Genomic DNA, 25,459 nt, shown 5'->3' with positions numbered 1-25,459 from the left:
TCTGTCTACCAGAGGAATGGATAGGAGTGGCAGTTGTATTCCAGACTTGGCTGCTACTGCCCAGGGAAGCGCTCCTGGACCAGTCGGGCTTCTAAAGAAGCCGATCTGGTCACGACTGCCGGTTCATCTTGACCTAGTGTGAATTCTGCGGTTGTATCTTGAATACCTGGGTGCATATTCAGTGGCGTCCCCTGACGGCCACAATATGTGTTGACTTTCACACTTGCAGGATTCCAGCCGACCTATATAGGACAGGACAATCATAGTCATGCCGGCCATGTTGGCTTTTATCGCGCCTTTAATTTTTTTTTTTTTTTTTTTTTTTTCGCCTCCGAATTTTAAGTATGAGAAGGATGCCAGCCGCCTAGTTTTCTAGGTTGTCAACGAGCAGATAAGGACTTTACAACCCACCAAAGTGGGAAGACCACCATACATCGCCTTTTCTTTTTCATGGTCTCCTTGAAGACTCGGCCCGTTCGCTCACTCACCTTCAAAACATCCGCGTCACACTGTCTGCAGGGTTTGGGTGGTGTAGCAAATTCTTGCTGCGATATACAACCTACCCGAGACACGACTTGAGGCAGAAACACGAGCAAAGAAGATAGGCAACAGAAAGCATTGACCCTACAAGAAGAACAGACCCGGCCGGCAAAGGGCTGGCCAGCAAGACGATGGCGACGCCGCAGACGGCGCCGCAGCATTTAAATTATCGAAGCAGCGGCTACCGAATATACGCCGCACCCGGACAACTCGCGAGACACGCGGCCGGTCGAATTCGGTGCCGTGTCGCGAGAAGCCGAGTAAACTGTTCCCCAATGCGAAGAAGCGCGCCGAGCAGTCCGGGGATGGAGAGGATGGCTTGTCGACGCCCGTCCGGAGATCAAGCTGCTCGGCGTCTTTTCACCGAGGTCGCAGGCCTGCGGTTTGTCGGTCGGTCTGCTCATGTCACTGGCCAGCTTGTGGCTATATTGGGAGGATTTGTTTCATTTGACTTGTCTATTGTATTCGGAAGCAGGTTTGAAATATTGTATCGGATAAATTATTTTTTTTTTCAACAATGTCAAATGTAGGGGGAGGCAACTGTTGGTTTTTGTCGCTGTGCACAAGACATGATATAGACATCACGGCTATTGGGGCAAAATCTATTTGGTGTTTCGTCGAGAACATGATGCATTCCCTGGCGATAATCAAACCCTGTTAGCATAGTCGTATGCAGAATCCGGCTTGGCGATTGGCCGGAGATGTTAAAATTAGGTGATTGTGTGTGATATGGGGAGCCTTGTGGAGACACCGAGGCCGTCCAGGGCAGTCCTGACAAGACCAAGGCAGTGAGTGGAGGCGAAGAAGCTGGGCACATATGAAGAGTTGCCTGCTTGAGCAACGTTGTCAGCCTTGAAGCTGATGAGGAGGGGGCAAGATCTTCTTCCATGGCAGGGATTTGGTGTCTTTTTGATCCTCCCAATTGTCAGCACATGGTCTGTTGCTCTGCTATTTATTGTTGTTGGGAATCCCATTTTTAACCAATTTGGGGCCTCGGGAGAATTTTTCTGGTCAGCAGTCCTCAAAACCAAGTCAAGATTGACCGCTAATCTGACTTGGAATGTGCTTTTCCAAAGCTGCCAAGCTGCGCGCAGCACGGCAATATTCTGACGGTCATAAGCGTCGATCGGGGGTCCTTGGTAAGCCAGATTCAAGGGGAGCAATGAGGCACAAATAGATAGATGGTGGTTGATGGTACTTTTGCAGCAACAAACATGCTATTCACCTGGCGAAAGTGAGGTGGGGCCACCAATTGTGGAAAACGCCGGCCATGATTTTCTTTTGCGAGGCCTCCCTCAATGACGCAAAGTTGAACCAAACATTCCAACAAGACCAAACTCCCGCAACCAGATTCTATCTGTCTGACCAAGCTTCAATGAGCTTTCCACTTATTCGTTGGCAGAGCAATTCTTTGCCCAGAACCCAACTTTGAGCGGCCATTCCCACCCACACCCCTCGGGATCGCTTACTACGAAATACTGTACTGTTATGACATTGTTTGGTTGATCAGTCCACATGCTGCGCAGTTCATGCGTATGCTTGCCGCGATCAACCATGGAGGCGCAAAGTCGTGTGGTTGGTAGGCAGTGCTATAACATGATGCTATGATTTGAGTGGTTCGTCCTGTTGAACCGTGAGACAAGCAGAATCCGTCTGATTTATTGAATTTACAATCGGAATCATCAGTCAGGCAAGCCTTGTCTAGGCAGCCCTAGCAGCCCGTTCTCGAGCCGGCCAAGCAATATTAGATAAAGATATTAAATAAAGATGACTGAGTACCGACCTGACTACTATTCCTCACTATTAGAAGGACGACAACACGGTCGAAACATTGCAAAGTCACAGTGAGCACACAGCCAGGACTTGGGTGGTCCAGTCGGGATTTGCCGTTCTGAATTACCCAAGGTAGTCTGAACCTTGCTTGCGTACGTCGTTGCGGCTGGGTTCCATTGTTCTACTGTACTTCATACCTACCGGTACTAACGGGCCTAGCAAGCCTAGCTTCCCTGAAGGTTCCATCGTATGCAGCTTGGACAAGCCAATCGACATCCAAGCACCGATCAGCAGGGGAACCAGCCAATCAAGCGACGAGGGACCGCCCCAAAATCCCCTTCCTTGTCAACCAACGTGCTGTACTGTACATACGTAGCGGCATCGGTTGGAGTGGAGACCATAGTTCAAGTACCTTGACCCCCAAATCAAGTTACATCGTAATTATTTGCGGGTAGGTGTATGCATGTTGACGGGAAGACGCAGGAACAAGGCGTGCTGTCAAAAAAAAAAAAAAAAGACATAGGGAGAGACTTGGACAAAACAATGGGCACGGATGAAATGTATGCGGGTGAACGTTCGATTTTGTAGGTAAGTGAAGATCCTAATAACAAGACCATCTCTCGCAAAACAGCGGAGGCACTCCTGTTTTTTTTCTCCAGTTTGAAAATAGGGCGAAACAGGTGAAGATGGACTCAGGATGTCTGAGACTGCAACCGTGGGCCGGGTCCTATTGGGCCTCAAGGTTAAAGTGCAAACGTGGTAGTAGGCAAGGTAGGGTAAGGTAAGGTACAGAGTATTAAGGTACGAGTGGGTAGTACCAAAGTAGGTAAGTTACCTACAGTAGCTAGGTAAGTTAGGCACCCCAGGTACCTCGGGCTACCCTGTTGAGGCCGGACTGGGGATTTGACTGGGTTGAGTTTCAACTACTCGGCAGTCTGTCTGTGAGGCACGCCAAACGCAAGTTGGTCAGGCTGCTTTGGGCTGTAGAATTGTCTCTGCCGCAAAGAGGAATGATGGAGAGAAACCCCATCGTATTCGGTAATGCCGTATTTCTAAATGCTGAAGATTTTGGATTTTCGTCCTTGAGGATAGTGGTGTGCATTACAAGGTGACGAACGTACGTACCTAGGTTCCCAATGTATGATAGGCAAGGCAAATAAAATATGCGCCGTTTTTTTTTTTTTTTTTTTTTTTTTTTTGGACGCAATCAAACAATCGTAAAATTCCAAGCCGGCCTCCGGCAAGCGAAAAGAAACCACAACGGCCCGCCACCATCCGCTCCCAGCTGTCCCCGGCAAGTGGATCCTGAACCCCCCACTGCCGCTTCTGCATCGAGGCTGGCGAGAAGCAATTTCGCAGTTTGCGGACTCAGCAGCACTCACTTTCGACTCGACCTAGACCAACCAGCATTCTCACTCGCGTTTCCTCTTTGCTTTCATGCATTGACTGGTCCTTTTCAATCTCAGAGTGCAGCAAACAAATTATCTCTTTGCCACTTTTTCTTTTTTTTCCGTCTTCTTCTTTCTTCAATTTTACTAATTGAATATTTACTTCACTTCTTTTGTTTTTTTCTTTTTATTTGCTTGTTCACAAACAAATCTGTCCCCCCGGGGAAAAAACCGTTGCCCATCAAGTACCGTAAAACGTCCATGCACCCTTTTTTTTGTACTGTTTTGACACTCGACAGCCGAGAGTTGGGTTGCAGCAGCTGAAGTTGCCTACCCGCCCAACCCCCGTTCCCGAGGGAAGCCCTGCCGAAACGTTGATCAGCAGTCACCGAAACCACCCTGCGAACCACCTCACAAAAAGTCGCAGCCCCCGATTCTCTTGTTTGAGAATTTTGTTACCCGGAGTACATTTATCTACTTAGCTTCAGACGACTCACTGCCAAGAGTATCGTCAACTTCTTAGCGCTAGCCGCCCAGGTGCCGCCAACCAAAGCAAAGTTGTGTTCCTTGGTCGTTTTGTTCAGCAATCAATCCCCGTTCCTCATTAGCCTGCCGCCCTAATCGCTCGGTGTCTTTGTTTGTTTTTGCGCCATACGAATGGACCTCGACGAGCAATACCACGCGACCTGACCTGTACTGACTACACAAATACGAACGCCTGCGCACACCAAGGCGGCGTTTTACAACAAGCTTTTATTATTATTTTTTTTTCTTGTTCAAACGCTCTCTCTTCCAGGGTTTTGGGTGACGTGGAGAGAAGACGAACAACAAGAGGCAGTGCCAGAGATACGAACAGTAGACTGCCGGAAGAAATCAGACGAGAAAGCACGCTAAGGGCGATCCAGAACCGGGTAGGTTCGCCGGCGTCTCAGTCATGTCATACGACGGCGGCTACCCACAACAACGGCCCTACAATGGCCCAGGTGCGCCACGTCCGCCTCCGCAGCGACAGTATCCTCCGGGCCCCAACGGACCGCCCGGTCGACAGTTCGCAGGGCCGCCTCCACAAAACTACAACTCACCTCCGCAAGCCTACGACCAGCAATACCAGGATGGATACGGTGGCTATGATGATTATGGTGGTCGTGGCGGAGGGTACGGTCCCGAGTATGACCAGCAGTACGACGACATGAACTACCAGAGAGGGCCACCTCAGAACTACCAACTCCATGATCAATACGGGCCTGGGCCTGGACCTGGGCCTATGGGACCAGGGCCAGGGAGGGGCAGGCCGATGCAAGGCCCCGGAGGACGAGGAGGTATGCCGCCGCGTGGGCCTATGCCGCCTCGCGGTGGTGGACCTGGGCCTGGGCCGGGTAGAGGATTTCATAATGGTCCTGGGCCTGGTCGCGGGGGACCAAACCCTCTTCAACGCTCTGCAACAGCGGATCCGTTTGGTGAGTATGAACCTTCCATCTCTCGTCTCGAAGTCCCTTGAAGGAATTAGCGTCTGACCACCTTTGCAGGTCGTGGCAGCGCACGCGGACCCATGCTTAGCCCCCAGGAAATGGGCTTTGGGGGTGCTTTCCCTACTTTTCCCGGCCAGCGCAAAAGAACGGAAATCGACGAAGAGAATCAGATTCTAGAGAAAATGGGTGGTATGGCTATCCAGGATCGCACAGGGCTAGGAGATGCGCCGCCGCCAACAGCAAACAGGGGTGGCCCTATGGGTCCACCTGGTCCCAACGATGGGCCTAGAGGTCCGCCGCAGCGAGGCTTCAGCCAAGATGGTGGACATCAAGGCCAGCGCGGACCGCCAGGTTCAGATGAAGGCTACGGCCCTCCTGGGGGTTTCAGGGACGAGTTTGGGCCTCCGCAACGAACCATGACCATGCCTAACGATCCAAGAGGCGGCCCTGGCCCGCGTGGCCCTCCGCCTGGGCGCTCCGAGACTACACCTTATCCTGGGCCTGGGCCTGGGCCAGGACCCGGACCGGCAGGGCGGGGTATGGGAATGGGTCTACCGGCTAGACCGTCAACGGCACAGGGAATGCGCGGCCCACCACGGGGCTATCCAGCCAACGGCATGCCCCCGCCTCCAGCTCCGCTGCGGGAGGACGGTCAGTACCAGCGGGGCTACGATAATCCTAACGATGGCTATGGCCCGCAAGCCCAGAGGCCAGTTTCTTTTGACGATTTCTACGACTACTATGACAACCCTCCCCAACAACAACAGCCACCACGGAACGACGGCATCGCCGAAATTCCTGACTTTAATCGATCGGCCAATCATCTCCGCAACGGCTCAGTAGACCAACATATGCGCCAACCTCCTGGAGGCCCACAAGAACGTGGCAGTCCAGGCAGACAGCCTGATCTCAACAGGACGAAATCACAGCCTGATCTACGGCAATCTCAAGCAGCTGTCTTTGAGATGGTAGGTGACGTGCCTCCGATTCCTAATCAGTACAAGCCATACCAGGCTGGTCAACCCAATGGTCCTGGTCCTGGTCCCGACGGTTATGACCAAGGCTACGATCAGGGGTACGACCAGGGATACGATCAGAGGATGCCTGGCGGCCCAGGGCTTCCGATGGGCGCTGCTCCTGTTCGACACGGGAGTGGCGCATCAACACAGTCTGCTCCCCTGCCTGGTCAAAATCCAGACTCGCTTCCGTCTCACCCAGCCCCGGTCCGGCCTGGATTGATGCAGAATTCGGTCGCAAGTCAGATGATCAACAAGCCGCCGCCTGTCCGGCACTATAACAACACGCCGCCGATGAACTCGAACATGTCCGCCCCACCTGTCTCTCAAATTAGCGCCCCTATGGCACCACCACGGCCTGAGCCGCAAACTTCAGTCACTGTTGAGGAGCTTGAGCACCTCAGGGCGGTCATCAAGACAGACCCCAATGACCAAAACTCGGCGCTCAGGCTGGCTAAGCGACTTGTCGAAGCCATGGATGTCTTGGTACCCAACATACCTGATCCTAGGGGGCGGCAAAAGTCGCGCGAGCGTTATGCAAACGACGCGCACAAGATACTCAAGAAGCTTTCTCATGCACAAAACGCAGACGCTATGTTCTTTATGGCTGACTGCCTAGGTCGGGGCGTCTTCGGGCCGGAGCCTGACAACAAGGAGGCCTTTACTCTATACCAGTCGGCAGCCAAACTCGGCAACGCAGCCGCGGCGTACCGGACGGCTGTTTGCTGCGAGATTGGTCACGAGGAAGGCGGTGGAACTAGGAAGGATCCACTCAAGGCAATCCAGTGGTACAAGCGTGCGGCCATGCTAGGCGACACGCCTGCCATGTACAAGGTCGGTATGATTCTGCTCAAGGGTCTTCTTGGGCAGCAGAAGAACCCCCGCGAGGCGGTTGGCTGGCTGAAGCGGGCGGCGGAGCGCGCGGATGCCGAGAACCCACACGCGCTGCACGAGCTGGGTCTCCTTTACGAGAGCGCGCAGCCCAACGACGCCATTGTGCGCGACGAGGGCTATGCTTTCAGCCTCTTCACTCAGGCGGCAGATCTGGGATACAAGTTCAGTCAGTTCCGGCTTGGAGCAGCTTACGAGTACGGTCTCATGGGGTGCCCGATCGACCCAAGATCCAGCATCATGTGGTACAGCAAGGCGGCGACGCAGGAGGAGCACCAATCGGAGCTGGCACTGTCAGGTTGGTACCTGACAGGGGCTGAGGGCGTCCTGGCGCAGAGCGACACTGAGGCGTATCTATGGGCGCGAAAGGCGGCGCTCGCAGGTCTGGCAAAGGCCGAGTATGCCATGGGTTACTTTACCGAGATTGGCATCGGCGTCCCTGCTAACCTGGAGGATGCGAAGAGGTGGTATTGGAGAGCTGCTGGTGAGTTTTTTTTTTTTTTTTTTTTTTTAGGGCTTTGAATCGGATTAGGAATCAAATTGCTAACTCGAAGTCTCTCCTTCTTTTTTCCCTTTTACAGCCCAGGATTTCCCCAAGGCTCGCGAACGGCTCGAAGATCTCAAGCGGGCTGGCAAAAACGGCCCGACACGGCAACGGGAACGTATATCTCGAAGCACACCAAAACAGGAGGGAGAATGCGTGGTCATGTAGTCGGCATCAGTTAGAACCCTGAAAGCAAAGGGAAAGAGGCAACGCGCTGAATTTTCTCGACTCTATATCATTCCTCTCACCTTATTTTTCATGACGGAAATCTTACAAAGACAAGATTTCACAAATGTTTGGAGTATGTGCGTCTTTTGTTTTTGAATTTAATCAGGGGAGTCATGGCTATGGAAAAAGGCTTCCTGTTATGTTTATTTCTGGCTCGAAAGAGGTTTGAAAGACCAAACAAGAAGAGGACGATGGACACCATTTTCTTATGTTTTTATTCTTTCTCAAAGACGAAACGAGGGGGCTGCATACCGGGTAATTCATGTACGTTGTATGGTATTTCTTCCGGTCTAGGAGTAGTAGCATAGACCTCTGGGCAGTCTGGCGTAATATTTCTGGGGTTCAATCGGCTACTATAAACTACCATAATACGTCCGTTGTCTACTTGCTGCGGGTGCATTCCAACGATGGACACGTCGCCAGGCATCATCTGGTTTTTCCATTGTTACCAATGCCGGTCAACTAAAGTCCCTACTGTGACGCCCACTCTATGCAACATCCTGCTGCATTGGATGCAACTCTACCACTAAGGGGCTTTGCGAGCTTTGTGGTACACAATGGACAATTTCACCGTAGGCAAGTCAAACGTGTTCATCTCACGAGCAGCGAGAGACGGATTATTTGAACCGTTCAATGCCAAGCCCTATTAGGCAGGTTTGTACAAAGTCTTCCTCGCATAACCCATCCCCGCAGTTCCGGTTGCAGCCTTGCCACCACCAGAAAGTGACCTCTCTAAGCCTCGTGTTCAATCTCACGTCAAGGCCAAAAAAAAAAAAAAAAAAGAGCAAAGCATAAAAAAAAAGGATATGGCATGCAGACGCATGCCAAAACCCCGAGTGAGGCCGGCTCCGTCCAGTCTCGGATATATCACGGCGTTTCGACACCACCTTTCTCCCTTTGCCAATGCAGCCCGCATCCTCCCTATCCCTCTTAGACCCGGGGATTCGTCGGTTTCTTTGACCCCAAAATCCCCCGCATGAGGGGAGGAAAGCTGCGTCTCTAGTCGCTTTGCTGTAGTTATCTCTCACCAAAGACAAAACCCAGATGGCTAGTTAGGTAGATTGCATGGTTGCGACTAAAATGATCGATTCCAGTCATCTGTTTGGGCGCATGCCGCGTGTCTTTTCGTCTGCATCAATTGGTCTCTCTCTGAAAGAAAAAAAAAAGCGAGTGAAAAAAGATTATAAACAATTAATTATTTTCTTTTTTCTTGTCTTCATTTTTTTCTAAGAAGACTTGACAGCATCCTTGACCTCCTCAACCTTCTCCTCAATGGCCGGAAGGACGGCATTCTTCTGAGAAGCCTGGTACATGAGGATTCGGGAGACCTGGATGGTGCCGACGATGCCGAGGAAGAAGTTTACGGCAGCGAGACTGTGATGGGGTGGGTGAAACATCCCTGCGTTAGTCATTGTAACAAATAAACGTCCGGGACGCCAGGATTACCCCAGGGCATGTAGGAACTCCCAACAAAAGGTGTCGGAGAACGGGAGGAAACGTACAGGTAGTTCTTGGGCTTGATGATCAAGCACCAGCGGGTCCAGATGAAGCCCGTTGCCGTCAGGGCGGCGTTCTGGGTGAGCGAGAGCTTCTCTGCTGGGCGGAAGAAGTCGGACACACCGGCGAGGACGACAGCCCACTGTGTAGAAGTTGTAGAATTGTCAGCCCCCCTAAACCACAGTAGAAAGGCTGTAATAATTCGTAATCCCTCCGTGATACGCGTGGCCGTCGCTCCACATCTTGAGCGCATCCAGGGTGTGACAGTGCCGTGCAAAGCGAGATAGGCTATCGTCAACGAGCAAGAAGACCAAAGCCCTTGCTTGGCGTGGGTCGTGGCACCCCTCCGGATCGGTGGAAGTATCATGGAATCGCGAACTCGAGACTATCGACATACCTTCATGACGGGAGCCCTATGCGAAAGGAACAACAAAGCAGTATTAGCATGACCCCGTACACAAGATTACTGGGATTGGGAATCACGCTGCAGTCCCCTCCAGATAACTGGCTGTTTTACCCAGAACAAACAGAAGGACTCACCAGAAATGCACAGTCTTGATACCAATCGGGCTGTCCCACATGCGCTTGAACCAGCTTGGGTTGGCCTCAGCCTCCGGGGCGGCGCTGCTCTGCCACCTCCTGCCGGCATGCTGCTTCCATTGCTGCTGACGGAAGGCGGCGCGAGCCTGGGCGGCGATCTGGCCGGATCGGAAGACGGGGCGAGCCGTCGTGCGGGCGAAGGTTGCTGCTGCAGCCGACATTTTTCTTTATATTTTTTTGTTGTTTATCGTCCGTAGTTTTTTTTTTATTTTTTTTTATCTCAGAACGCTCTCGGGGGAATTCAGATTCGTCCGTTGGTTGTAGGTCAACTGTTAGCTGACACCCGCCCCTGCGTAAATTGAGAGATAAAAGGAAAGAGAAAAAGACCAATGATGCAGGCAAGACAGCTCCGATACGGATTCAACGGATGGACGTAGAGATGCGAGAAGTGTTGCTTGATTTTCTTTGGGGGTACAGGCAGATGTTGAGTGGAGCCTTCTCCGATCCGGACTCCGGAGATAAAGCGGTCTTTGGGCCTCGCAGCTGGTCGCATTGGGAGGACCCAACCAATCAAAGGCCGACAATTGCAAGGCTGTAAGCTGCCAGGTCCAAGGTCCGTGCTTTGCACTGGGGGGGCCCTCCGGTAGCTGTTGGAACGAGACGAAAGCAAGTGCGCATGTTGAGGTGCAAACCGAAAACAACAACGTCACAGCAGCGAGACAGCAACGCAACGCCCCCCTCAGCGAAAGCCCTGCGCTGCCAATTGACATCGAACACGCGATACACGGCAACAGGCTACGATTGATAGACGTGCGACGTACGAGAGACGACCAATTGAGCCGAGTGGAAAAAAAAAACATTTATCACACATCACGACCACGAAACAATGTCGGCCAAGTACGCCTTTACGCAGAGCCTCAAGGAGGTCCGCTTTCTCTTCTGCCAGACCGCCGACCACAGCGCAGGAGTCAGGTCAGTTTCTTGAGCATTCATCTGCAAAATAACTGGCCCCGCAAAAAAATTATAGGCCATTTGCTGATGAACGATCATTTTAGGTCGTTCCTCATGAGGGCATACCCGACCATGAAGAAGAACAACCCGACCACCCCCATCCTGATCCGCGAGGCCGCCGGCACTATCCCCAAGGTCTACGCGAGGTACGACCTCGGCGTCGAGAAGAGCCAATCATTAGAAGGTGCGTACTCGTGAGGCACCTGTAGCTGTGTATTCGTGTGGGATGGGATCACTGTGCAAGAAAAGTGTTTATCTTGTTTTATTATTCTTTCCTGCTGACTTGAAACCACCGCCTCCTGCAGGACTTTCGGATAAGCAAATCGAGGAGGCGGTTACGGGGCTTGTCAAGCAGGGGCAGTAAACAAAAGAGGGACGATTGTAGAGATGGGCCTACGATCAACCATCGATTGGAGACAGGGAAGGTGATTTGGGTGGTCCGCAACGGGGGAGGGACTGCCACTTTGTACATACAACCTGCGACTGCATACCGAAGCTCCAGGCTCTGGTACTTTGGGTGGAAAATCTTGGAGGGGGAGGCCAGTTACTCACCTGTATAAAACGAACTCGGGCACTGTTTTTAATTGCCCTTTGCTTTGCTGGCATACGTCACTATCGTTAAAAGTGAAGATTAAAAGAGTAGCCAACGTTAATGAGGTGAGACCAAGGCCTCTGCAGTGGTAGGTACCGATCTCTTGCTGAAAAAAACAAAGGGAGATGAAGAAAAGAAGCTAATTCATTACATGATGTCACCAGACTCGGTTGATTCATACCCATACATTCATTCATCTACCCATTGTGACTTTTCATTTCTTCATATATCACCCACATTTCCTTCGCAAAATCCCGAAGGTTAATCTCCATTCCCCTCGTCGCATCTGCTAAACAAACTTTGTCGGGTTTCGCACTCTGCAAGACCGACCCCTTCTTTTTTTCACCCATTCAGTTGGCACTACTCATAGCACGGGTCTTGTGCTGCGTCAGCTTCATGCTGAGTACCGCAGACATGGGCCCTTTTGAACCCTTACCCTCGCCGGCAAGGGCGTCGACGATGGTGCTGGCAGTCTCCTCACTGCTAACGGGCGACGATGCCTTCTTTGCGCTGTCGCGCTTGAGGCTGCCACCGCGGGGCGTCAACAATGGCGCATCCTGCTGGTCCGTCGGAGGTCTGCTGGGGAGGCTGGGCCAGGCCCTGTAGGACTCAGTGGGCGGGATTGGGCTTTTGTTGCTGTCGGCGCTGGTCTTTGCCGCCGTGGACGACATGGACGAGTCACCACCAGCCGCCGAGGCGGAGGCGGCCGAAGCGAGCCTGCTGCTCCTGTCCTCCTTCTGCGACCGGCCCTTGAGCTCCGTCATGACGTTGAAACGGTGCTTGAGGAACGTCTCCCCCTTGCTGACGTCTAGCTTGTCGCCCTTTTTGTAGGCGGGCTCGGGGGGCGTTGATGGCGTCAGTGGACTATCTGCATTGCGGTTGCTGCTGCCGGTGCTACCATGGACTGCTGCTGCTGCTGCTGCTGCTGCTGCTGCTGCTGCTGCTGTATTGCCCTGCGATTTTGCGGTTTCTTGCGGCTTCTGGACGCCATTGGTATTTTGAGTGCTCGCAGCGTGAGTTCCCGTCGCGCGCCAGTTGGTACTGTTTATGAACTCGTTGCTCGCACCGGGATCAGCGGGCTTTTCTTGCTGGTTCTGCTGGTTCTTCTGGGACTTTTTGGTCGTCTTTTTCTTCTTCTTTTGAAATTTCTTGGGCTCCTGCTGTTCGGCAGGTTGTGAAGCAGCCCCTTGAAACAAGCGCGGCGGCTGTCGCGATCCCTCAGATACGAACACCTGAGCATTGGGGTTGAAGCTAGGCTGCCTGCTGGATGGCAATGGTGGGGAAGGAGGCAGCTTGACTGTACCCGCTTGCACCGGAGGATAATCAGAATAAGATGTGTCCTTCTTTGGCGTGGCAGGAGGTGTCAGTTCGCGTGCAGCCGGCGGCGGCGGCGGCGGCGGTAGCTTGCGCTGGTCTTGTTGATCTGCAACAGTGGCTGCATTAGGAGTGGCGGTCCGCAAAGGCGCGGCTCGAGGAAATGGGTCGAAGCCGGCCGGCAGCGTGCTGCTCCTGATCGTCTGCGTGATCATCAGCTTGGGAGGAGGCTTGCTCATGACCGAAGAAACCGGGGGCTCTCGGTCGCCCAGCCGCCGAGAAATTTCGTCCTTTTGCGACGCAAAGGGCGAGTTCTCGGGCCCAGTCTGGTCCGAGGGAGGAGCAATCACGGGCATGTTGTCATTGGCTAGCGCCGCGGCTCCTTCACTGCCCGCCCGCGTCTTGGTTACAGCCAGATCAGCCACTTCTTGCGGTGGTGATGGTGGTCCGTTGTCGGCTGGAGACTTGGTTTCACCGGCTGCATCGCCAGCTTGCTTGTTATGTGCCGCGGGCTCTGGGGTCACTCGACCAGAGGGACCAGATACCAAGCTCATTGTGCGGCTCCCGTCGCTGATCTCCGAGGGCGCCTGCAACGTCTTTTTATGGTTGTTACGCTTGCTCTTCTTTTTGCTCTTACCCTTCTTGGGCCCGCTTTGCTTTTCATCTGCACCCGCCGTGACGGGAACCTGTTCGCAACCATCGGACTTCATTGCAGGATTGGTCAGTTTCTCATCCACATGCACCACGGAGCGCCCATCGGGCTCCTGCAAGTCTTCAGCTTTGGTAATTTTGGTCGATACTACAACGTCGTCACCTTGCTCAGCATCCGGCGAAAGCTCCATGGCCGCTTCCTTCACAGTGCCTGCGTAGTTGTCGGCAGACATCATCCACTCGCTGTAGAGAGAACTCGGACCGGGATTCTTCTTGACCCGGATGCGAACGGTCCCATAATCGATGATATTGCCGTCGCGGACCTCAACCTCAAGCTGAGACCGAGCCGGCGAGTTCTCATTGCTGGCGCCGTTGAAGGATGAGTTGGGCGTCAGTACCACAAAAGATGAAGTGGCGGTGGACGATCCGGAATCGGCCTTTTCAGTCAAGTCTGTGGCGATGGCCGCGGAAACCTTCTTGGGCTCGTTGGTCTTGGTCTCTGTGTCTTTGCCTTTCTCAGCGGGCTCCTGCTGGGTCATCGAGCTGGCCGCATGAGGCGGTTGGACCTTGCTGCTGGGAAGTTGTTTCTTGGGAGAGCCTTCTCGAGATACCTTCCTACTATCGTGGCGACTGTCTTGTCCGGTCTGAGATGTGATGCTCTGCCCTCCATTAGCGCTCGTAACTACCATTGGCTTGGCTGGCAGGCTATGGCCAGGCCCAGCAGTAGCCGCAGGGACCGCAGGAGGCGCGGATAAGCCAAGGAAGACGCCGGCCTGCTGAGGTGGATTGTGAAGAGCAGGCTGCGGTTGGTAAATGAATGTGGCCTGGCCTGGCAATGAAGCGGGAGCTGCCGAAGGATACGTCGTCACAGAATTGAACGGTGGCTGATTGTGGGCATAGGCCGACATTCCACTAGGCAAAGGCGCCATTTGATACGACAGCCCTCCCATGTTATACATCGATGCCTGTACTGGCGGGACGGGCATGTTTAGGTTTGCCGACTGAGGTGGAGTCGGCAGACCAGTCTGACCGGGTCCGATGCTGCCGTATTGCGGTTGCTGCTGATCCCGACCTAGCGTCAATTGGGAAACGTGAGCAGGCTTCTTCGGATGCTGACCCGGGTTAGGACCGTTGCCATTGGGCTGCTTATTGTCGACAGGCCAAGAGGGCTGCGCCATGGAATTGTTGCCCTGAATTTGGTGCTGATGTGACGGCACAGACCCCGAAGCAGCGACGCCGTTGGCGACAGAGTTGCGACGGCGGGTCGGAGAGGCATGATAACCAGCGAAGTGCTTGGATCCCTTGGGATGCCTGACGCGGATTATACTGTTTCCCAGACGACATGGCCGTGACGGTAGCATATCCAGAAGCACGGTTGGCGGCACGGAATCGCTAGAGTACCTAGAGTACCGGCAAGAGACAACAAAGTTAGAAGATCAAACTCAGGGGGCCATCGGAGAAAAAATGTCAGCACAGGGCGGATACTAACCGAACAAGAGCCACCTGAAAATTAGATTTTTGATAACGCTTGTTCGACAAGATGCTTGCATGCTCAATCTGTCCCCAGTGGCTAAAGATCCTGCGCAGGCCATCCAAGTGAGACTCGGTCACAGACTCCTTGTCAAAGAAGACGATGAGGCTGCGGCTCTTGCCACAGCACAAGCGGCATTCGCACTGAGTCGAAGGTTCAAATGGGCTGAGAGAAGCATTGGCGCAATGTTGTTGCTGCCTGTGGGTGTGGCCGTTAATTTGGCCATGGGGTAGGTTCTTCCGGTCCTCCAATACCGATGATGAAGCATGTCGGGTCTCGCTGTTGAGTGACAGATTCGAGCCACCGTCGTGGCAGGTGCTGTCACGACGGGAACCGGAGCGGCACACGACAGGGCCATGAATGGAGTTGGGTACGTCACGGGGCTCCCAAGTTCCGTTCTTCTGGGGGCTTGTGCTCGAGTTGCGTGAGCGATGAGACATGTTGCCAGTCGAGGGCTGTTGCACATGCCGGGACTGAGCCTGCTGCTGCTGGCTGGTGCTGTTGTAGCTCTCAATATTGTCGGCAGACGAGGACGGATGGAAGCGTACCCGATGATTCTGATCTGGTAGCACAGACGGAGGCTGCATCTGCGGACCTTGATAGCCTTGAGGGACTGCCACAGGGAACTGTTGATGGGGCTGGAATCCAAGAGGGGCAGACGCTCCCCGTTGGACAAGCAGCGGCGGTGCTGGCACTCGGCCTCCTTGATCTCCCTTGTCAGGGGAATGTGAGCCAAAGAACAGAGGCACTGGAGCATTGAGTGCAGGCTGACGATGCTGAGGAACCTTGGTCGGGGAAACGTGATTGCTTCGGCTCTGGAACCGCCTATGTTCGGGAGTCTTTGGGTGGTCGAGTTTGTTGCTTTTTGCCTCTGCTTTGAAACTGCCTTGAGTCTCGTCACTGAGAGTGCTGCACACCACCGGTGTCGAGGCCGGCATCTGAGATGATTCAGGCCGAGTCGACTGTGTCTGGAAATATGAGACGGCTGGTGGAGCCGAAAGTGGCATGTCAACATAATGGTCATTTATAACCTCAGGAAGGTGCAAGGTTGGCTTGGACTGGGTAGTGAGAGTCACGCTGCTGTTCTCTGCTGACGACTCTGTCAGTAGTTTCTCACGCAGTAGACCAGTCCGTATCGCCAGGATTGCCTTCTGGTTTGGTGTCAATGCTTTAAGATCAAAGACGTTGGATGCATCATCCAGTACAGTGAGGATGCTGTCAGTGGTCTTGCTCCTCTCGAAAGCTAGAAGCTTATCTTTGGCATCATCAAAGTTGGCGAGCCATTCATGGAGAGCCAAATCCATCAACTTTTTCCACTCGGCCTCGATGTCCTCGCGGATGTGAAGGTTCATCTCGTAGAGCACATTGACCACGCACCAGGCGTTGTAGGCACCCATTTGGTAGATGTCCTCTCCGTCAAAGTATTCGTACAGATCCTCCCATTCCTCTGGGCGCTTGTTTACTTTCTTACAAATATCTGGGAAGCTCCTTTGAAGTTGCGCCGCCCGATACCAGGTGTGTTCAGAGGTGTCGGCATTGAGGTTCCGATAGGGGAGGAAGCCGCGTTGAAGCCGAATCCCTGAGGGCCTACCATACACTCCTCGCCCCTTCTTCATAGCGACGGAGAAACTATAGGACCTGTTCGGTGGACAGGCAAAGTAGAATCCCGGTTCCGGATGCTTGAGATCACCGTTTCCCAAGGTTGGGTTCTCAATATGTGAGCCTGGTTTGTATGGGCCTCCCAGCTGGAACGGAGAGCCCAAACCCTTTTCACGAGCGGACCGCTCAAGGTTCTGGCGAATCTGGTCGCTAGGGATGGGACAGGCCATCTTCGATAGTTGTCCCCTGCTGGCTGAGATGAGCAAGGAGAGTAAGTGATGGTGGTGTTGGTACCGGTGAGATGAGTTTGGGGGTCGTTTCCAGAACGTGAATTGATCAGCTCAGGGCAGATTTTGGTTGCTGCCAGCCCAGGGCGTCCGTGAGATGAAAGTGAACGCAAGATAAGACTGCGAGCAATCAAGCTGCGTAAAGTACTGTCGTCAAAAGAATGCAGAGCCGCAGACAAAGCTAACCTGAGCAGAGATGGCAGAAAAGATGCAGTTTGCCACCTGAAAGAATGACAAGAGATAAATGCAAAGCAGAAAGACGGGGTGTGAAGGAAGACCAGAGAAAACCACCGATGACGAAGGGTTGTCTGTTGAAGTGACGAGTGTGGATTAATAGAGCAGAAATCTGGCGAAAGAAGGAATTTTGAAGAAAGAGAGGGCAATGTCAGATTCCTATTGAACAAAGCAGATCAAGGCAATCATGAGAAAGGAGCCGAGCAGACGGATCGTTTTCGGTGCGGTGATGATCCGATGCCAAGTAGTGGTTATGGTACGTACAAGGCGAGAGAGAAGGCTAAAGAGTAAAAACAGCGAGAAAGGCGGAAGTGATCTGCCAGCAAACCCCAGCCAAGAGGCAGAACGCGGAAAAGGCCGAAAAGGTGACGTGAAAGTGAGAGCAAACTGAGAGTCTGCCAGGAAGGATGCCGACCAAACTGTTGGCCAATGCGTTGACTGTTGACTCCCAGCCAGCCGTCACCTCTTCAGCTGCTCCAAATGCTAGACAGCCCTCTTCGCACCTCTCAAGTACAAGAATGTATGTCTTGTTTGTATTAGAGGAGGCACTGCTCTTAGTGCTGGAGTGCTTCAGCGTGCGGCAGCCTACACCCGGCGGTTGACCCAGTCAGTACTGGCTCGTATTCCTCTGGCGTTTGTCTCAAGCCTGATAGAAGGTAGAGATCACAGAAAACGCTCAACGAAAGTATAGAAGAAACATATGAAAGAGAGAAGCCCGTCTTGATCAATCCCTCCAATAACCCCCATGCCATTTACAAACGCGCCGGAACCCGTATCGACAATCTACAGATGCAAACGAGGCCATAATAACTAGAAGGGAAAAAAACATCGTTGGCGGTTATTAATCCGTCCAATCACCCAAGTGCAAACAAACAACAGGAGCGCCATGCCTGGGTCACACCATGCACCGCCATATTTGCCGCCAAGCGGCATTACCCGTGCAAAAAGGAAAGTCTCTATCTTCTTCAGAAAAAATATCTCTTCACCACAGAATAAAACAAAAGAGTGCTCGTGGTAAACCATACATAGCCCCTACAAGTTTGATAAAGTAAGGGGAAGTCACCTGAAAAGAGAGGATTTCAGCACATACGCTTCATCATTGAGACTGAACAATCTGTACAGGTCTTGCCAGGAAACCAAAAGTGTGGCGCTTCATTATATCGCGCCGGAATCTTTTATGTGGTTTGACAAGTAGTTGCAAGCAGCGCATGGCTATGGGGACTGTTAACACCAGCAAGCCACTTATATCTAATCCTTCTTGAGCTCGTTCAGCATCTTTAGGATCTGCGACTCGTTCCCTCCAATCGCGGCCCTTCCGTTGTTCCAGTCCACAACCTGCAAGCCCAATATCGTCGTCAGTGAATTCCATTCGGCCGACACACGTACACAGGGTAATCAGCGCAAAAAAACAACCAAAGAGAGGGGAAAACAACGCACCACAGGCCTCTGGAAGCTCTCCTTGTCGAACTTGTACTTTTTGAGCGCCTCAGTCACGGAGTTGGCGCCCTTGACGAGCTCCGGAATGGCAGGCTGGTCAACGTATTCCAGGATGGTCTGCAGCTGGCCCTCGGTGGGCAGGTCCTCGGTCACGTTGAGCTCGAACTCGGGGCGCGAGCGCTGCGTCTCGTTGTGTGCCGTGTGGTCGCCGGCCTGGTCCTCGGTCGCCGTCTCACTGGCGCTGGCTGCGGTCTGCTTGAGCAGCGTCAAGACCCTCATCGAGGTCGGGCTGCTCGCCTTGTGGAAGAGCGTCACCGTGTCGCGGGGTTTCTGGCGATGTGAACGATTGGGGACGCGATTAGCGATTGGATATCCTCAATTGAATTTCTTGTCAGCTAAGCTGCGCTGATTTGAGGCTTACAAATGTGCGGAACATCTTGAATGTCGGTCGCTGCGAATCGTTGTTGGTTGTCGAAAGATAACTTCGAGGTTTATTGACGATTGTGTGTTGCTGGAAGCTTGTACCTGGTTGTCGTTGCTTTTTTTGGCTGGCACAATGATGTCGTTATTACCTTTTCTGGCCGCGGCCGAGCTACCGAGCTCCATAGCTCCGACCGGAGCACAGCTTTGGAGCTTGGGCACAGTGGGGTGCCTGGAATACGGACGGGCCAGCGGACAAGAGCACCAACCAGTGTCTTTTGACAGGGGGTGTACTAACTAACCGTGGGTGCAAATTCAGTGCGCGCTTATGCCTGGAGACATGACTACAATATCACAGTACCATGGTGAGAACAAACGCCCAATGGACAAATTCACGATCATGGACAACAGATATTTATTGCATTAAATCCAAATGGATTTACAGGTCACTATAGTCACTAATAAGCTATCAACCAGGTGCTGGTTTCAATGTCTAGCCAAAGATGAGCCGACTTGATCCAAGATACAACCAGCAGTTATGTCTTATGAGCGAGCCTCGAAAACTTGGAGGCTGCTTGAAGTACAGCTTCCTAGGATATCCCTCTATTCCAAGAGGCAGCAAATCCACCAACATTTACCTAGTCATGAAAAAAAAAAAAAAAAAAAACCTATCATCTGTGGCAGCAAATGTTAGCAGTCAAATCACCAACTTAGAACTGCAGACAGCAAAGTCATGTAGCCAAGCAAGAGTCAGAATATGTAAGAAATTGAATATCAGTTATCCACCGGATATAGCCCTCCGGCGAAAGAGGGCCACCCGAATGGAATCAATCGCAAATTTTTCTCATCATACGAGGCGGCACGCTTAAAACGTGAGGAAATGAAGACATTGTAACTTACAGATGAAGATAGAGGCACTGGCAAGCTCATGCATCAAAGCAACAAGCTTGCCAGTGAGGTTGTGTTGATTTCAACACGACTCTGGGAAAGGAATGCGGGAGAGAGAAAGAAATTTTCGAGGCGTGGATCGAATAAATTTGAAGGTTCTGGACTCATCACGTGATATGGAAAGAAGGATCTATGCTCCGCTTGTGCTTCTGCTTTACGTAACACGATCCCCGTTCCGGTTCCATCTACTATACTCAGTTTAGACTTCACAACCTACTGCGTACCACGGACAGGCCATGCTCCTCAATGAGCTTCTCGGCCGCAATCATGCCAATCTGGTATGCCGTTGTTTGTGTATGTGCACTAGATTCGGGCAATGTCAATAAAAAACCAGATATAAGAATGCTTTGCGAAACAAAAAAAAAAAAAAAAAAAAAAAAAAAAAATAAAAAAAAAAAAAAACTTACCTCGGCAGGATTGGCATGATGCTCATATCAGCGACCCGCAGTCCTTTCACACCATGCACACGGAAATCGGTATCGACACAGCTCAGATCACCTCCATCACCTTCACCTTCACCATCCGCCTTGGTCGCCATCACGACAGTTCCGCACATGTGCCAAGTGCTCGAGATGGTGTCCCGCCAGAAGGCCAAGATGTCCTCTTCGGAGTCGCTGGCAGGCGCAAACACGGCCTCGACGTTGTCCCTCTGGAACGCCTCGCTGCCCGCCACTTTGAGCAGCTCCCGGGTGGTCTCGATAGCCGCGCGCCTATCGTACGGCGCTCGCAAAAAGTCGGGCGCGAACCTGAGCGGCATGGCCGGATCCGCACTCTGCAGCGTGAAGGCGCCGCGGCCCTGGCTGTTGAGCAGGATCAGCAGTACCACCGACAGCGCTGGCAGCTTCTTTGTCGTCTCGTAGTACATGGGCGCCGTCACGTTCCAGACGAGCTCGTACGTCGGGATCGTCGGCTTCTGCATCCGTCGTCTCTCCTTCTCCGGCAGCTGCTGGAACTCGGCGCTCCTGAGTGTTGCATCGTTCTTGAAAAAGCCCATGCCCAGCTGCGTGCCCAGAGTCACGTACTCGCCGGTGCGGTACAGCTCCCAGTCGCGCTTGGCTTTTTCGATCCTCTTGGGGTCAGAGTAGAAATCCGGCCTGAGTGAGGTGTGGTCCTTACGTTTCCACACAAAGGTGGCATGGTAGTGGTCGGCGTAGTTTGCCCCAACACCTGGTAGGCTATGCAAGAGCGGAATCTTAAACTTGGTGAGCTGATCCCCCGGCCCGATGCCGCTGTGCATGAGTATTTTGGGTGAGTCCATCGCTCCTGCGGAGATGATTACCTCTTTCGATGCGAGCAACTGCCGACCGTCGATGAGCTGGACGCCAACGGCCCTCTTTTCCTCGTCGAAAAGCACACAGTGCACGGGGGCCTCTGTCATGATGTCCAGATTTGAGGGTCTTGGGAAGAGGACATCTGCCGCAGTGACCCGCACGCCTCTGTACTCAGTTGAAGGGGTGACCAAAAGACCCAGCATGCTTCCGTCCGAGAGGTCTTTGTTCAGCGCGTACCCGTTCTCCTTCCATATGTCTATCATATCAGTAACCTCGGGGTCCCATTCAGGAGGGAACGAAATATGGAGCGGACCGTTCGTTCCATAAGTCGTGTCCTGGGTCGACTTGATATAATTCTCAGCGCCCTTGGGCAGCTCTTCCAGCCTGGCATGAAACGACTCGATGCTACGAAAGCGTTTGACCGTTCTCTCCCACTCCCAGCTGCTGTCTCCTGTCAGGCGAACCATCTCATCCATGTCGTCTTTGGGCCCTCGCGTCCAGCAGCTGAAGTTGACTGCAGAGCTTCCGCCAAGACCTTTGCCTCGGTCGAGCGTGATGCCACGGTCGCCTAGGCTCTCTGTAGGTTCGCTCTCGTAACCCCAGGTCTGCGATTTGTCTAAGCGCTGCAAAAAGCGATTAGACGACATGCGTCTGGTTATATCGGTCCCATCGTCGGCTCCTGCCTCGACGAGAAGCACGGAGGGTTGAGCGTTGCTATCGGCCAGGCGAGCAGCGATGGTGCATCCTGCCGGGCCGGCGCCGACGACTATGAAGTCGTAGGTTTTGTTGGTCTTTTCCATCTTTTGCGGATCTTTTTATTGTTTGCTGTCAACTATGCGCTGTCGTAGTGTGGCTTGACCGAGGATTACTGGCACGATCTACGAGGTTAAAGGGGAAAAATACGGGCTTAATCATCACTTCTGGTAGTACGAAATGCATACAGAAAAGATCAGCTATATTCGTCCCTCGGCTCAAACAGAACGAACCCCTCCCGAGCTCCCTAAGAGATGAGTAACAGCCAGCTCACTCATCAATCACACCCTCTTTTGTTACGCGGAGAAACATGATAATGGCTGCAATGATGGATAGAGGCGGGCCACAATTTCATATGCACGGCCGACCAGCGTATTGCGTTAAGAATACTGCGCAAAGTACACTACAAGTATAAACTCGGCGCCTTTCGAGGGTCGCAGCCAATGATGTTTCTTGATCTCGTGCAGATAAGTCTGCGTCCAAGCATCCAAGCATCCAAGCTTCACCTTGGCGCGGGGAAGAAATAAATTTAGTACGGAAACTGAAATGGCGGATCAGCCCTTTGGACAAAGAAACCTCAACAAAAAAAAAAAATACCGACCTCGGCAAGTATAACGTGACATTGACTTGGGGTGTCTGGGGTCGTAAGAAAAGTTGGGACAAATCGTATCATGACACAGATATTAAGAAATTATCAAGGTCAGACAGGCAGGTATTATGTTACTTGCCATTGGCTGCCAAAGCAAGAAACTGGATCGGCCGGGCTGACAACGTACCGCCAAACTTATCCAGCGAATTGCTGATTAAGGTCCACGCATAGCCAACCGCGGCGATTGGGCAATACTTCCCCAACGGTGAACCACTTCGTGCCGATTCTCGGGTCGATATCTGACCTTGACCGTCGGAGAAGGCCCTTGCCGACGAAGGCAGGTTGGCCGGGCTGACAAATTGACGATGAGCCTGACATCGAGAGAAAGTCTCTCCCCCGAAGGGGCACCCTTCAGAATCTCGAGAGCGTTCGCGAGCGTCTTGTTTTGTCTGGCTTACACGGTGGAAGCGCGACGACCCCTCAGCTGCTCGTCCAGCGAGTAAGGCTGAGCGCCTGCGGTCAGCGTGTTGGAAGACGTAGGGACGGCGACGACGTTCTGGGTCTTGTCCAGTTCAGGTAGGCGTAGCCGATTGAGGCCACGCCATGGCCTCTTTGTCTTTCTCAGGCGGGCGATGAACTTGTGACAAGTCATATCAGAACCTGTGTTGGTGGTAGAGATCCTGCCCGTCGCAAGGGAAGTTATCGCTTCAGGTTACCCTAGGTCAAGCCTTCAGCTTTGGGGTTTCTGGGGAATAGCGGACATGCTCGCGCTTTGGTGGGCTGAATTAATTGGGTGGGCCGTTAATGGTAGGAATTGACGATGCCCGAACAAAATCTCTCTCTCAGCTCCCAAAGTCCCCTGTTCGCCTATCGAGCACGACCTGGGTTGGTGCCGACAGCCTCGATAGGGTCTGCCCTCCCCAGTTGTCTTCAGCTTCTCCGTTGATATCCTGCCTGTGCTCAGCAAATCCAACGGTTCCCCCGCCACATGCGGCCTCCGCAAATTATGGCAAAAATTATTGTTGCGGTAATAATGAAGAATGGCGTGACCTCGCCGCCCACAAGTACTAGTGCGCAATTGAGTCGCTACGCCACAGTAAATACCTGGCGCATCTGCCAATGGCCGCATCGACAGAAATGACGACGCGTCAGTCCCTGAAAATAGCCCTTGAGACAGCTTGCTTTTTTTTGGGGAGCTACTAATAAAGCCCGTTTGGATCAGCCCATCTCCAGTGCTGGCTTGCAGCCAGGCCGTTAGCCCGGAGAGACGCCAGGCGATGCGCCCATCAGCAATATCAGAGGGTTTTAACCTCATCACTGATAGCTTAGAGCCCGAGGCGAATATTGAAGCCTTCCGAAACGGTACTGGACCAAAAGAAAATGAGTGTGAAGCTGGGAGGCCTGCCTGCCCCGTTTTGTGTAAGAGGTCTGATGCAGGCCATGAGTCGGAGCGGAGATTCCTAATCAATCTAGAGCAGCTAAACGAGCCCTTTCTTGGCGCTTCGGTCGGATATGTACGTCTCTAGATAAGCTTGCGAGCATCTGCTGTTCCCGAGGCCTAGTACATGCAGCTTGGTCAACAGCGAATCGCTAGGTCCGCTGCCTTGGCGACGGCTTTGAGGCTGATATCTTAACGATGGACAAAAGGCGATGGCTATCACCATTGTAACCGACCAAGCCTAGTACAGGAATGGCCCTGTCTGGGTTTAGGCAACTCCAGAAATGATATGTGGAGACGTCTAGGCTGGTTTATGCCCAGGAAATTGAGAACAGAACATTGATGGAAGACAACCCTTGAGAATTGATCAATGTTCAGTCACTACCATAACCGACATCAGCATGGAGACGATTTGACAGTTCAGATATCCCACCCTAGCCAGAGCCAAGGTCCGTCGCACCCAATGTTTGAGTGTTGAAGTGCTCGGTCTTAACTTGCGGCACCCTTGGATATGGAACTCTGTTGCCTTCAGGGTGTACGTAACACTGGGCGATTGCACTGATATGTACACGGGTCATCGGCTGGACCCAGCCAGCACTGGTAATGTGTGTGTGGATGCCCCAACGGCGTCAAAGAGAGCATCAATAACAATCTTCTGCGTATGGGGCAACGCCAAATTTAGCTTTGCTGAATTCTTGGTGGGAGTGATCGCTGACTTGTTAAGCAGCACATTATGTGACACCTCACTTTTTTTTGGGCCAGCAAATTAATCCTGATAAACCCACCCATCGTACGCATTGATCTCTTTCATCACAACATCACAAAAGGGTGTCCGAGATGAATACATTGCTCAAAATTTCGCCGGGATTAGCCCTTACCCAGTTCTATCTCTATGAGGCTGGCATGTCGTCGAATACTTGGCCAGAGCTTTTTCGCCGGGAAGCGCTGGCGTATGCCGGACCTAGAGGCTAGACTAGGTACCGAGTTAGAGCCTCAGTAAGGTCGCATGAGGAACGGTCCGGAGCTAATTGATCAACCAGCGTAGATACCCAGTTGAACCCCTAGTTTTCTGACGTAGGGTCGTTCTCTGAGCCATGGCGCAGAGCATCAGGACAAAGTTTTTGCCCCCGGTAGACAAACTAGAATCCTCGTTTATCTGTAGCGAGATGTGATCGCTTGGGCTCCAAGTGGCCCTCGAAACAGATCCACACGTGATGCGGGACCGCCCAGACGCGGCCTAGCGATACACGACATGACTGATATATTGGAGCCTCGCACGGGCGCAGTGAAGTATTTCTGGGATTTTTATCGCCCTTAGATCAAAGAACTTGGGCATATTATAGGAGGCAGATCCTGCTTAAAATATGTGATGGGTGTGGCCTTTGACAATGGTCTGGTCGGTCAATGGTTGAAATGCAAGGCCTTGCAACTTCCATTTTTATTTTGTGCTATGTTTTGCCAAGCCCAAGGTTGGCCGCGTCCAGCACACGAGCAGTGT

General features: G+C 52.6%; 7 protein-coding genes across 7 annotated transcripts; 3 read left to right on the top strand and 4 right to left on the bottom strand.

Annotated features, from left to right (window-relative positions):
- Nucleotides 1–815: 815 nt before the first annotated feature.
- Nucleotides 816–1,070, top strand: PpBr36_09765 (uncharacterized protein; the record flags this gene model as incomplete). Its single annotated transcript, XM_029896884.1, has 1 exon — nt 816–1,070. One exon carries the CDS (start codon nt 816–818, stop codon nt 1,068–1,070), a length of 255 nt encoding a protein of 84 aa, XP_029745307.1.
- A 3,565-nt stretch (nt 1,071–4,635) lies between these two features.
- PpBr36_09764 (uncharacterized protein) lies at nt 4,636–7,789 on the top strand (the record flags this gene model as incomplete). Its single annotated transcript, XM_029896883.1, has 3 exons — nt 4,636–5,158; nt 5,228–7,561; nt 7,659–7,789. The coding sequence occupies 3 exons, from the start codon at nt 4,636–4,638 to the stop codon at nt 7,787–7,789; spliced, it is 2,988 nt and encodes a 995-aa protein (XP_029745306.1).
- A 1,286-nt stretch (nt 7,790–9,075) lies between these two features.
- PpBr36_09763 (uncharacterized protein) lies at nt 9,076–10,107 on the bottom strand (the record flags this gene model as incomplete). The annotated part of the gene is made up of 4 exons (XM_029896882.1): nt 9,076–9,223; nt 9,352–9,488; nt 9,744–9,759; nt 9,887–10,107. 4 exons carry the CDS (start codon nt 10,105–10,107, stop codon nt 9,076–9,078), a joined length of 522 nt encoding a protein of 173 aa, XP_029745312.1.
- Nucleotides 10,108–10,772: 665 nt separating this feature from the next.
- PpBr36_09762 (uncharacterized protein) lies at nt 10,773–11,457 on the top strand (the record flags this gene model as incomplete). Its single annotated transcript, XM_029896881.1, has 4 exons — nt 10,773–10,858; nt 10,942–11,081; nt 11,203–11,257; nt 11,394–11,457. The coding sequence occupies 4 exons, from the start codon at nt 10,773–10,775 to the stop codon at nt 11,455–11,457; spliced, it is 345 nt and encodes a 114-aa protein (XP_029745311.1).
- A 382-nt stretch (nt 11,458–11,839) lies between these two features.
- Nucleotides 11,840–16,814, bottom strand: PpBr36_09761 (uncharacterized protein; the record flags this gene model as incomplete). Its single annotated transcript, XM_029896880.1, has 2 exons — nt 11,840–14,855; nt 14,944–16,814. The coding sequence occupies 2 exons, from the start codon at nt 16,812–16,814 to the stop codon at nt 11,840–11,842; spliced, it is 4,887 nt and encodes a 1,628-aa protein (XP_029745244.1).
- Nucleotides 16,815–18,353: 1,539 nt separating this feature from the next.
- PpBr36_09760 (uncharacterized protein) lies at nt 18,354–21,981 on the bottom strand (the record flags this gene model as incomplete). Its single annotated transcript, XM_029896879.1, has 5 exons — nt 18,354–18,440; nt 18,543–18,872; nt 18,964–18,993; nt 20,135–20,213; nt 20,318–21,981. 5 exons carry the CDS (start codon nt 21,979–21,981, stop codon nt 18,354–18,356), a joined length of 2,190 nt encoding a protein of 729 aa, XP_029745310.1.
- Nucleotides 21,982–24,328: 2,347 nt separating this feature from the next.
- On the bottom strand, nt 24,329–24,558 carry PpBr36_09759 (uncharacterized protein; the record flags this gene model as incomplete). Its single annotated transcript, XM_029896878.1, has 2 exons — nt 24,501–24,558; nt 24,329–24,454 (listed from the first exon to the last, which is right to left on the bottom strand). The coding sequence occupies exons 1-2, from the start codon at nt 24,537–24,539 to the stop codon at nt 24,329–24,331; spliced, it is 165 nt and encodes a 54-aa protein (XP_029745124.1). The 5' UTR covers nt 24,540–24,558.
- Nucleotides 24,559–25,459: the final 901 nt, after the last annotated feature.

This window comes from Pyricularia pennisetigena, assembly GCF_004337985.1.
Source record: "Pyricularia pennisetigena strain Br36 chromosome 7 map unlocalized Pyricularia_pennisetigena_Br36_Scf_7, whole genome shotgun sequence".
Taxonomy (NCBI): domain Eukaryota; kingdom Fungi; phylum Ascomycota; class Sordariomycetes; order Magnaporthales; family Pyriculariaceae; genus Pyricularia; species Pyricularia pennisetigena.
Note: the sequence above shows the minus strand (reverse complement) of the source record. Positions and strands in the feature narration are given on the sequence as shown.